The sequence below is a fragment of the Adiantum capillus-veneris genome, chromosome 12, assembly GCF_014529385.1.
Source record: "Adiantum capillus-veneris isolate H3 chromosome 12, ASM1452938v2, whole genome shotgun sequence".
In the NCBI taxonomy this organism is placed as follows: domain Eukaryota; kingdom Viridiplantae; phylum Streptophyta; class Polypodiopsida; order Polypodiales; family Pteridaceae; genus Adiantum; species Adiantum capillus-veneris.
Genome location: NC_140942.1, coordinates 53334842 through 53347507, shown reverse-complemented (window position 1 = coordinate 53347507; position 12666 = coordinate 53334842). Strand labels below are relative to the sequence as shown.

Genomic DNA, 12666 nt, shown 5'->3' with positions numbered 1-12666 from the left:
TTGGGCCACTGCCATGCTTCACACTCGAACTTGGACTTGCAAGCAGGCAAATAGAATCTATCTAGCCCTTCTAAAGCTTTATTGACTAGCATATTATCATACCCAGTGAGGTGGAACTGGATAGACATTTTTTCTGCTCCTTTCCACTTTCTACTCTGCTACTATCCCAAAATTGGCCCAATTGATGTAGTACTTTGTTATTAATCATTTTGGCAATTTCCCTCGAGAATGGGTTCAAAAGGATGCTTCTCACCTTAGATATCCATGGGCACCAGTGAGTTATAGAGTTGTGAAAATCCCTTGATATTTATCCCCATTCCAAGGCATCAATTTCTTTGTTGCATTTATAATAATAAGCTCATCCGTAGTGCCCCCAAGCCTCAAGCCAGACCATCAAGGGGCAAGCAATCTGTCGTGCATCGCGAGCCCTTTTCATTGGCCACCTTGAGAGCATAGTTTATCATTGTCCATCATGTCCTTTGTCATAATAACCCACACCTGGTCTTGCTTTGTGATTGTTACCACAAATTTGGCACATTGTGCCTCCACATGAGTGCCAAGGTTCACGATCCCGATACCACCTTGCTCTACTGGTCGCACCCACGAACTCCCATCTAGCCCATTGCCATGGCGTCAATTCTTTGGTATTGCTTTACCTTAAAAATATTTTTACTACTTTCTAGAATTCTTTCCAGTTGCATTTGGCTAGCTTAAGAAATAGATTGATGAAGGCTGTCTATGGGAGCAAACATGCATTGTTCACTTTCACTCCACTCGGGAAGGGGATAAGTACATTTTCCCACCTTTGCATCTTGTTCCTTACCCTCTCTAGGACCCAGAATAATCTTTGCTTATGGGTTCCAGGTGGGGCTCCCAGGTGTTGGAATACCTTCTCTTTTGACACTATCTCCCCGGGCCACATTGGCGGATTGAAAGAGTTGTTTTCTGATAGTGAAATCAAACTTGATTTTTCAATACTACACTTTGATCTTGAGGCTAAGGAAAATGTGTGCACAATATCCAAAGCCTTCCTAATCACCTTAGGGAAATCTTTGGGGAAGAGTAAGGAGTCATCTACAAAGAACTTCACAAGGAGTTGATCATTATTGGGTAGGGCAAACCCTTGGATCTTCTCGCTTGCAACATTGTGTTTGAGCATGGTTACTAGAGGGTGCGTTGGTGAACAACAATGGGGCTAACGGGCATCCCTGTTTGATTGATATTTTGACCTCAAATGCACCCACAATTATTTCATTAAACAAAAGCTTAGATTGGCTACTAGCACCAAGGGTGTGGACCAAGCGACACATTCGCGGTCCAAAACCTAGAGACTTCATGACGTCTTCTATAAACGACCATGTGATCCTGTCATGAGATTTATCCAGATCCAATTGTAGTAGGATCTCACTCTTGCTTGGTGAAGGTTGCTGTAACATTTAATGGCCTAATAACTTGTGTGTAGCGGAAATGAGCATGAACATAGTGGGCATTTCATTAGAATAGATTCCTAATGAGAATTACAAGAGTGCTTGGGTGGAGAGAGCAACAAAAAGCATAACACCTAGTTAGATAGCATCGACAATACTTTCAAAAGAGAGAGAAATTAAGCTAATGACAACAGTTGAGGACCGGATTTTCATGGAGCCGGTCCCCCCTCCAAAAGGCTTTGTATTATGGTTTCTCCCATCAAGAGAGACATTGTACAATACAATTCTTTGTGTTCCTTCAAGACTAGCCAGTGCAATGAAGATGAAAGCTTCATGCACTAAGCAAAACACTTAACAAACACAACTTGAATTATCCCCGTTCTCAGACCCAAGACCTCACACACCTTCGAAGATGGTGAGAGCTAGCAGGGTATGAGAGTAGATTGAGAGGAAGAAGGAGTATCTTACGAGAAAGATGTACATCTCCTCACATAATCACTCATATTAGCATAGCTTAGCTTAGTAATTAGCTTGGTAGAGGAGATGAGCATGCATTGAAGCTTGGCTCTTGGTTGGATTTGCATCCACATGCCAAGAGAGTGTTGATGTAGGCTTCTATCTCACAAGCTTGGAGTAGATGATGAGTTCTCCATTAAAGCTTGGGAAGAGATAGTCTTCTCTTTCTTCGCACATGAGCTTGTGTGAGTGTGTGTGTGATAATGCCTTGCAAAAATCAGCCCCCTCTCTCTCTTGGGCGAGCCCCCTTGCTATTTGCTCTTGCTCCAGCCTCATTGGCCCTCCCCAAGTCAAGCCAATCACAATTAAGCAGCATAAGTGATAGCCTTTTGACATGTGTCCCCCTTTCCCCTTTTGTGAGAGCTTTAGGTAATTAAATAATTAAACTAAACTCTCATTGGACCCCTTTGCCTCCTGGCCAATAGGAATCACGCAAGCCATTGGGCTCCTGAATGTTCATTGGACCCCTTGGGAGACTGCCCAATAGTCTTCTAGGAGACTTAATTCTCATTGGTTTCTTTTATTGAATGTTTTTAAATTAATTAAACTACATTTACTCTAGCTTAATTCTCATTGATCCACTTCAAGGGTCATCCAATAGAAATTGGGCACATCTTGTGGGCATCTGGCCTAGGGAGCTGACATGTGTCCCTCATTCCCTTTGTGTAAAGGGAGTCTGTGTGTGTGTGTGTGTGTGTGTGTGTGTGTGTGTGTGTGTGTGTGTGTGTGTGTGTGTGGCTTTCTCTCTCATCCCCTAGAAGAAGGGCTCGCCCCCTCCCATGTAGGGATATGTGTTGACTTTGGAGAGCACACAAAGCATCCAATTCCCCTTAAGCTTTAACCCTTTGGACACAACCTTTGAATTTTGGAAGCTTAGCATTTTGGAAGTCTTAATGGGCTGAACCTTAGGGTCTTTTTAGCCCATTGTTGCACATGGCTCTTTTGCAGATGGCCCCCCCTTTGGATCCCTACTGTGGCCGGTCTGCTAGCTTAACCAATATTATAGCCTTTTCTCCCCTGGCACTTCCCCACATTAAATGATCAGTTTAATATGAGAAAATCATTTAGGAGAATTAGATATTGATTATTATGACAGTTGCATACTCTATACCGACCATTGTTGCCAAGATGTTATCATAGATTAATCTTCCCTTGACAAATCCATGTTGGTGGGGAGTAATAGCTTTGTCCAAGAGGGGAGAGAGCCTGAGGGCAACGATTTTGGCAATAATTTTATAAGCCACTGACATCATACTTATGTGGCACCGATGTTCCATTTGGGGCAACGGTTTTGGCAATAATTCTATAAGCCACTGACATCATAGATATGAGGCACCAATGTTTCAGTTGGGGCAACGGTTTTGGCAATAATTTTATAAGCTATTGACATCATAGTTATGGGGAGCAAGTGTTTCATTTAGGAGCAACAAATTTGTATGGGGTGGGTTTTGATGAGCCCCCTTTTTATGCTTGAGTTTGGCACTCCATTGACCAAGGCATGGTTAGCCATTTGCATGATCAAGTACTTAAACTCATCCTAGAATTCTTTGAAGAACTCAGTAGCCAATCAATCCCACCCCCAGGACTTCTCCTTGCCTAGTGCTTGCACCATGAGAGAGCATTCCTCCTCAGTGAACATCTTCTCAAAATGTTGGCTTTTGAGTGGGATATCATAATTTTGACACCCTCGAGAAGAGTAGATCTGGATCCATCCACTTCGGGGGAGCGGGCATCAGGCTGACCTATAATCTAGCATAAGTGATCAAGCATCACTTTAGCCATTTCATTTGGGTCCTTAACTTCATTCCCTTCCCCCTCTATGAGTGAGTGGACAAGGCCCCTATTTCTCTCGACTTTTAGGGCCCTGAAAAGGTGTGCTTGATTGGCCTCCTCAGGTTGCAAGTAGGTTTTATAATAATTAGGGTTGTTGCTTGTTCACATCTCTTGTGAAATCTTGACGTTCAATGGTGTACTAGGAAACCTTCTCTGGATAAAATTTTGGTCTTTTTCACCTCCTCGAGTTGTTGTTTGATCATGTTAGATTTTAGCTTCTAGCCACATTTTATGGTAAGCTTCAGAGGAAGACCCATCGTGTTTTTTGGAGGTTAGCAACTCTACTTGATTAGCAAGATGCTTAAGGTGCTCCTTGTAGTATTTCTTTCTGCTAGGGCCTACTGCTTTGATTGCTTTTTTAATGTTCTTGGAAAACATATCCCAAGCCCTAGGGTTATCCGCATCCAGATCTTTTTGAAGCTTGCCCAAGCTTTGGAATAGAGGGTCTTTGAAAAGGTTGATCCCTGTAGCAAGTAGCTTCTTAGACCCTTTGGGGAAATGACCTTCTCCTTTGGCTTTTTTAAGTTTCATGCACAATGGCAAGTGATTTGACAAGCATTGTATATTCACCACATTCACTTCAAGCAGTGATGGAAACCAATCGGCTTGATGAGAGCAGTAGCAACAGTCTAGCGGAGATGCCATGCCGGTGTACTCCAGGTTGGTGTATGTGAACCCTGGCATGCTATTCCAAGGTCCCACCTCCCACAATTCCACTAATACCCACTCTCACACAGGCTAAGACATTTGGTTGTTTGGAGCTAGCTAACATGTTTGATGATCTTGTTCTATCTTTCCTTTTCTCCACCATATTGAAATCTCCAACAAGGAGCCACTCCCCTTCAACAAGGATGTCCTTCAGGTGCTCCCATAATTTGGCCCTTTCCTTCAAAATGCAGGTCCATAGATGTTGAGAATGGTAATATGCTTATCTGCCCACTTGACCTTCACTCTTAGAGCTCTCCCAAAAGGATGGTTGAGCACCACCTTTGTCTCTAGGTCCCTCTCCACAATAGATAGAAGGAATTTACCCTTAAAGGCTTACAATAGATTTTCGGCTTACAATAGATTTTCATGGAACATTGTATCTTGGACGATAAGTTAACAACTTAAGCTTTTGAGTTATCTCATGATCAACCTTAAACCTTGAAAGGACCATATTACCTTTTCGCAAGCTTGGCATAGTACTTTTGATGACCTATAAGTTCTCCTAGCCAAATACTACCCGTAGCATACCTTACATGAGTTTTGGGAATCTAGGATGAATCCCAATCATTTTATTTTTTTGAATTTAGACATTGCACCTATACTTGCTAGCAACAATCTTTTGCTTTTGATATGCATTCTTATATCTTCCTTGATCTTGGGCTTTGTATCTATTATACTTTATCTTTTGACATACTATGCATTGCTCTACATAGTCTTGAATGTCATGATGCATAGTGGGCTAATAGAAATAAGTCTCTATTGCTTGAGTTGCCGCTTGCATTCCACAGTGCCCTGTATAAGGAGTGGGCTGAAGTGGCCGCTCCGGTTAATGAATAACTCCCCACACCATGAGCATACTTATCTCCTTCTCACATATATAATAAAGGAACCCAAAGCACACACTCTTGGTAGTGTGGCTCCACCCCCAAGATGAATCTCTCCTCCTTCCTCTCCATGCACATGCATTGCGTACCACTGCACTCCACAAATTTTGTCAAAAGCCTACTTGAAGAGTGTTGGACTCCCTCTCGCGTGCATGACAAGGCTTTGAGCGTGGCTGAGGTTTGCACCTTTTAGCAACAAGGAGAAAAAAGTGAATTTAATTTTTTGTTTATCGAGGAGAGCTTTGAATTTGTGCAGAGATTTGAGTTTTAGTGGTCAAAGGTTAATGGAAAGGCATTACGACAATGCTAAAGCACAAGAACTAGCGTGACTTAAGACCTTTACAGTTGCATAAATAGAAATTGAAATCTAAACCTTTCAAAATATTGGAAACTCAAAAAATAGAAATATTAGAATGCAATTGTGAACGCCTTGGAGCAGCATTGTAGATCTACATAGAAGCAGCAATGCAAGCAAATTGAGGCCTTGTGGTGCACAACATTTTTTGAGACCAGCATAGAAAATAAAAAACGCAAGATTGGAGCCTCGAAATACCATAAGATCTTAGCAAGTAGTGCAAGGGGCAACTTTTTTGTAGCATTGGCACATCCATGAGGTAGCACAAGAAGAAGTGTGTATGTGTGCTCTCGCAACAAGGAAGGAAGAGAGGGTGTGTGCACTCTCAATGCACACACACACACACACACACACACCCATGCTTTTGAGCAGAAGGTTTGAAGACAAGAAGTGTGCAGAAGCACGCGTGCACGCACACACACACACACACACACACACACACACACACACACACACACACACACACACACACACACACACACACACACACACACACACACACACACACACACACACACACACACACACACACACAAAGATGCATGTTTGGTGTGCGTGGAGCTCCCGGATTTCAACATAGAGCCATCAAGTGCTCTCTACTTCCGTTTTGAGCTATCGGATTTGAGCATCGAGCTTTGGCATCCACATCAGCTGAGCTTTGACATCGGCTTCAACATCGGCTCTAGATCAGCATTGGTATTTTTAAAAAAAGTTTTCAGGCTAGCTAGCGACATTATCTTTCCATGGAATTTTCTTCCCGTAGGCGGCACCTCATTCAGGCGGTGAAGGCATGACATTGATGATTTGCAAATATGAGCATAGATAAGTTACACACACCCGTAATGGTCTCTCTCTCGACAATTTCCCAGGGCACTCACTAGCTTGGGCACATAGATATCTGCTTCGACACTACATGTGGTGATAGGTACCCAATTCACAAGGGGACACATTGCCCGTGTATGCATTGTGTTGTGGTCATAGGTGTTTACGGGTCCTCTATCTCTTTCAGAGCATTGTCTTGGAATGGGCTTGGAATGCCCACACATTCACCTAGCATTGATGTATGGCATTTGTGCTCAATTTTCAAAGACTTTGAGTCTATGACTGCATACATATAACCTAGCTGGCTTAGTATAAGCACATATTTATAGGTTCTTGTTGGATACAAGTACAAGATTTTTGATGGCACATTTGCCAGTGACTTTTGCAGCAGTTTCACTATGGGATGATTTACACATTGATAGATGTGTCTTCTATGAGCACTTGGAGTGCTAGTGTGCTCTTTTACGAGTAGATATTCCTGCAAGGAATTTGTTTTACTGCTTGCATCTCATCTGGTACCTATTTCAATGCACACTCCATCTTGTAGATGGTATATGTATGTTGAGTTGCAAACAATACCCTCATAGGACGATTGCGGAACCACTTTTTGGCTTGTTTTCTAGCAGTTACTTGGTTGTTTTCAAGACTAGATTTGAAAGATAGCCCTTTCCGAGTCTAGTATTGTCGTGTCATGTCTGTTGAGCCTTTTGGAGTGTCATAGTGAGGTTTTGTTTGATTGGGGTATTCTCAAATGTTGAGATATCTTTGGTGATATAAGTTTCTTGGAGCACCCCTTTCATGAAGCCTCACTGTAGGTTATCTATAGATAAGGATAGGGGCATTTGACACCATGTTGGCAGTCTATATGGGTCAGTTTTGACTTGGTTTGTACACAATATATCCTCTAGTTAGGGCACCCAAGCAAGAAAGAAAAAGTGAATTTTTTTTTGGTTATGGCAAACTCTAGGAGCAGGGAGAAAGGAGATAAAATCGCATGTGCTGCTTGCTACAAGTCGCATCGCTTTCTAGTGTAGTGATGAAAAATATCCATTAAGCAATAGGGGTGACTCATTTTGGCACCATCAAGAAGCCTATATGTGCAGGTCACTTTGTCACCTTCCCATGTGTAAGCCGGATCTCTTGTGTGGCTCCTTGCTGATTGGAGCTCGCCATGAGCTTGTGCATGCCATGCAAATGATACCATACAAGCTTCATGGACAAAACTCCATGATCTCACCTTTCCTAGAGTCTCTCACTTGCTCTGATATCAGTGAAAGGTCAAGGGAAGATTGAACCAACTTGCTCCTCCCATCCTACCTCTTCCCTATCTATAGGGTCGACCCCTGTGCCACGTTTCCATTGGGCCTTGCCCTACCCTTGGCCTAACACCAGCTCACTCTCAGGTTGTTGTGTAGGGTAGTGTTTGCACAAACCTTACAAGAACTGAGGCAAGATTACCAAAGAGGATAAAATAGCTCATGGCACCGTGATTGAATGAGGAAAACTAGATACAAGGGTCGTTTTTCGGTAATTTCAACCAAAGCCCAAAATTATAAAATAATATTGCTCAATGTGGGCTAAATCCCCATGGTGGTACTCAATAGTTAGGCCTTCAATAATCTCTTTCTTGCATTCTTCTAAAGATGTAGATAACCCAAAAGATTCCTCTTCCATAGAGCAAGTAGAATCCAATTCAATGGTTATGAATAGAATGAGTTGTGAAATTTTGCTTATGCTTTGTCCCAGGAGAAGTTCCCCTCTCAAATTAGAAAATTCAAGAAGAACCTGATGGTCCTTCACTTCCTGACTCTAATGGCGAAGAAGACACTTGAGCTCTCTATTTGCATGCCAAGTGTTTATGGATTTGGACTTGGAGCTACTGGAACTTGATTTTTGAAGGATGATTGTGAGCAATAATATCGTGTATGTCAAGATATGACACACACAACTTATTCTAGTGGTATGGGACACTAGAATCTGCAGTATGCGGATGACCTATTTAAGTTTATGAGGTTTTATTTTGATACATGATATTTGTGATTCATAATTTTAACCACTATTTTTGACAAGTATCCTTTGCAAACTAATAATATAGCAACTAAGGATAGTTGCTTCCTAACGGAGAGGTATGTAATGGGATTTGATTACCAATTATTAATTGCAGCTGAAAGGTGGCAAAGCGCGGGCTATGCAAAGGATATCAAGTCTATGGATATTTTATTAGTAGAAAATTATGAGCAATGGCCATTTTATGTTTAGGTGGACATTTGTAATCATTTTTGAACATTGATAGAGCATGCTCATTGTAAGAGCAATGTGGTAATTTGTAAAGGCAAAAGCGAAATGAGGCATTTCGGGCTCCTGTCCACTACCACAAGCAAGAGACGCCTCGCCTCTCATTCCGGTAGGTACCCAAAAAGCCTTTCTTCTCCCTTTCCCATAAGGCTTCCTCTGCAAGCCAAACCTATTCCAGCTAGTGCGTGCGCGGGGGGTTGTGTGTGAGTGTGTGTGTGTGTGAGTGAAGAGAGAGAGAGAGAGAGAGAGAGAGAGAGAGAGAGAGAATGTCTGTGTATTTATAGGGTCTCCCCGCCAGCCCATCATCGACAATCTTCTTCTTCTCTCTGCTCTCATTGCAGAAGTAGGAACCCTCATTGCAGCTGAGGCAAGCGCTTTTCGGGAGTTTGCACCCCTCCTTCCTATGGATGTGCTATGGATGCAAAACTTCTTGGGCCTTGCGCAGTGCGATGTACCACCCTGCAGCTCAAACACTCCCTCAAGTAATATTTTCTCTTGCCAACTACTTGTTTAATCATGTTTCTGTTGGCATTCAATGATCAAGAATTTTTTTTTGGTCTGCTGTGGGGTTTGATCTTTGATTCTAGCGTGTGATGGTGATGGTCTTGTTGATTGTTGTATGATGACAATGGTGATCTTGGTGACAATTGTACGGTGGGATAGTATGGCGGTGGTAGAGGATTACATGCAGTTGTGCTTTTGATCGCCAATGGCATCCTTAAACATTGATTAGAATTGTGTTCATGACATGATGACTATACCTACTGCAGAAATTGATCGATCGGGTTCATGTACTTGGCATCCTTAAACATCACAGAGAATTGTGATTGTGACATGATGGCAATACTGAGTGCAGTAATTTATCAATCGGGTTTCAGATAAGTCGCCAAGAATGATAGTGTTGGTGATCACATACATCAATGAGCCTACAAATTTGCATTTTCTGATTCTATATGACCACATAGGCTGATGTAGCATGATGATTGGGAGTTTTGGCCTTGACCATGAGCAGGGGTTATGTAGGAATGATTGCCTTTGGACTATGGGCAAGTGTTATACTTTACAAGGAGTGGGATTAAGGCTGGGTCGCCTTGACCTGCCCTCCGGCCATCCTGCTAGAACCAGTTATTCACAGGGACATTTTAGCTGGTCAAAAGACCAGATACGCACCGATCAAATGACTGTGGCTCAAAAGGTTGGGCTGCTGCTGTAAAAAAGTGAAAATATTGTCCGACGATATTTTCCTGCTGTGCATTAACTGTGATTATATGCAGAACAGCCGGTGACTGTAACCAGGAAAGGCTGGAAGCTTGCGCTTATGTAGTGATGGTTTTTTGAGGAGGGATATTTTTTCATTGGATGTATACCGTATTGTCACATATTGTCTCTGCATATGTTAATGTAGCAGTAAGTATTCTGTGATAACTTTTAGTCACTTGTTGTGCTGACAGTTTTTGGGATTGCAGATTGTGCACCGCTGAATTATGATGATTTTGAGGTGGATACCGATGCACTGTTTGAATTTTCTTGTCCTTTTTGCTATTTGGAGTATGATATTGGGTCTCTGTGCTCTCACCTTGAAGAGGAGCATGGTACCGAGTCCAAATCAGTGGTTTGTTTTAGCCTTTTGGCCCCTTCTAGACTTGCCTTTTCTTTTGGGCAGAAAGGCATAAAAAGCTGAAACATAATTGTGTACTGCAGATATGTCCGGTATGTGCTGCAAAATCAGGTCCTGACATTGTTGGACATATCACTCATCAGCATGCACACCTATTTAAGATATCCTTTTCCCAGCTGTACATTACTTTCGCTAGTCTGCTTCATTTATATATATGTGGTGAATTCTTTAACTTGACGTTGTAACACATGCAACGTCGAAGACGTGCGCGAAAATCATCTTCATCTTCTTCAACATCCTTTTCTCTAGGTAGGAGTCACCTTAGAATTTCTTTAAGATTTAATACTTACCAAGCAGAGTGTCAATGCATTTATTTTTGGCTTTGAAGCAGATCCTCTTCTGTCTAGTCTGCTAAACGGGTTTTCTTTTCCGGAGTCTGATGCTACTTCTAAAGATAGCAAGGAGGCTCCCGTGACTTCCACTGATCGGAAAGTTCCGAGGTAAGGGCGGGTAGTGTGGAATAAGTATTTGTGTCTATGAGTATTATCTAATTTTTAAACCTTTTATTTCTCAATCATTAAAATGGTAGTTTGATGTATGGGGCCCCTCTAGTATTGCGGAAGTGGGAAGGCCTAAACTGATGACGGGGTTGTTCTTCGATTATGTTGTCGTCTACATATATGGTCAGTGTGATCGTATTGGTTGTTGAATGTTCGAGTTGAAAAGATTACAGAGCCTTTAGACTATCTGCTACTTGACTGTGGAACAATCGAGTGACCATACTCTATATGGTCAGGAATTGTATTGGTTGTTGAACATTCGAGTTCAAAAGATTTTATAGCCTTTAGACTAAGTGCTACTTCAGTAGTTGCTTCCTTATTTTAGGCCCTATTATGGGCGCTGCATTGTGTCCCTCTTTTTGACATCTCATATCTTCATTTGTGTTTGTTTCATACAAGAATTTGCTGAATCAAAGCATATTTTTATGCAAGTGAGTGCCCTACAACTTGCATACTGCACATTGTGTGCTGGTAGGGATTTTTGGTTGCAACGTTCTCTTGAAGCAAGTCATAGCGGAGGTATTCTGTCTGACATTCCTTTAAGCAGAGTGCCACTTTTGGGGACCGTTTGAGGGCTTGCAGAAGCATCGTTGATCCCATGGTACACATACATGCCTTGTATGAATTGTTACGAGTCTGTAAAAGTTTTTCAATGCGCTGTTGCCGAGGATTTTCGAGCCCTTCTTACTTCATTTTGCACTTGAAATTGTTTTTTCCCTTATTTCTTTGCATTTGATAAAAGCAGTATAGGGATTGCCTCATAAGTATTCAATGATTTGTGCAGTTTGGGAGCTGCTTTCAAGACTGAGATTTGGGAGCATAACGTCGAAGAGGCGACAAATCGAGCAAAGTTTGTACAACAGATGGTGCTCTCCACTGTTTTCAGGGAAGATTGATTGCTCCCTTCGAAGTCTAGTGTGTCGTATTGGTTGGGTTCTTCCCCTCCCCCCTTTGAAAGAGCAGGTCGTGAAGAGGTTGGAATTTTTGTGGTGCGGATGGTGCAGGGAGGTGCCCTTCTAGAATTCATACGTGTAGAGATTGTTGGGCTTTCCCTGTTACCACTCCGTTAGTCCAAGAGGAACATAGCTTTGGCTCAAGCCTAACAGAATGGTGAAAGAATAGATGGCATCAAAGAGAAGCCTTGTTAGTATTAATATATATGTATAACAGAGTATAGTATTCTCGGCACATGTATTGCTGGGCAAAACGCAAGGAGTCATCCTGTAATGGCTATAATGCATCATTTGTACATAGCACCCACTACACAGGTGGCACCTTATCAATCCAATCATAATCTAATCTGTAACCTCATATATCACTCTTGGCCTGATGCGATGGTGCAGGCTCATAGTTCAAGGATTTTGTTCGACTGCCTCTTCTTTATGGTGCTTAGTTGTCTGTTTTACATTCTCTGTTTAATGAGGTATGATTGAGAGGAATAATTTGAATGATCAAGGTATACGGGCTCATACAAACGCCTCATTCCCCGTCTACAACCCGTTGACAAAAGTTAGATGTTTGAATAACTATGCTTCAACATCTATGGCTTAAATCATCAGGTCACATTAGTGCGTTGCATTCATGGGGTTTTATGTCCAAGGGAAATTTTCCTTGTATCTTGCTTGATCAGTCAAAAACCGAATGGGTT

The 12666-nt window shown here is 42.1% G+C and overlaps 1 protein-coding gene across 1 annotated transcript; it reads left to right on the top strand.

Moving 5' to 3' along the window:
- Positions 1-8958: 8958 nt before the first annotated feature.
- On the top strand, positions 8959-12389 carry LOC147445749 (protein DEHYDRATION-INDUCED 19-like). Its single transcript, XM_086525177.1, has 6 exons — positions 8959-9322; positions 10307-10452; positions 10542-10621; positions 10709-10767; positions 10850-10958; positions 11803-12389. Exons 1-6 carry the CDS (start codon positions 9244-9246, stop codon positions 11912-11914), a joined length of 585 nt encoding a protein of 194 aa, XP_086381303.1. The 5' UTR covers positions 8959-9243; the 3' UTR covers positions 11915-12389.
- The last annotated feature ends 277 nt before the right edge of the window (positions 12390-12666 follow it).

Bases quoted from the DNA above. Each gene is read 5' to 3' on its own strand.
- LOC147445749 (XM_086525177.1), top strand. From the start codon at position 9,244: ATGGATGTGCTATGGATGCAAAACTTCTTGGGCCTTGCGCAGTGCGAT. The intron at 9,323-10,306 runs GTAATATTTTCT...TTGGGATTGCAG, and splicing joins CAGCTCAAACACTCCCTCAA to ATTGTGCACCGCTGAATTAT. The intron at 10,959-11,802 runs GTAAGGGCGGGT...TGATTTGTGCAG, and splicing joins ACTGATCGGAAAGTTCCGAG to TTTGGGAGCTGCTTTCAAGA.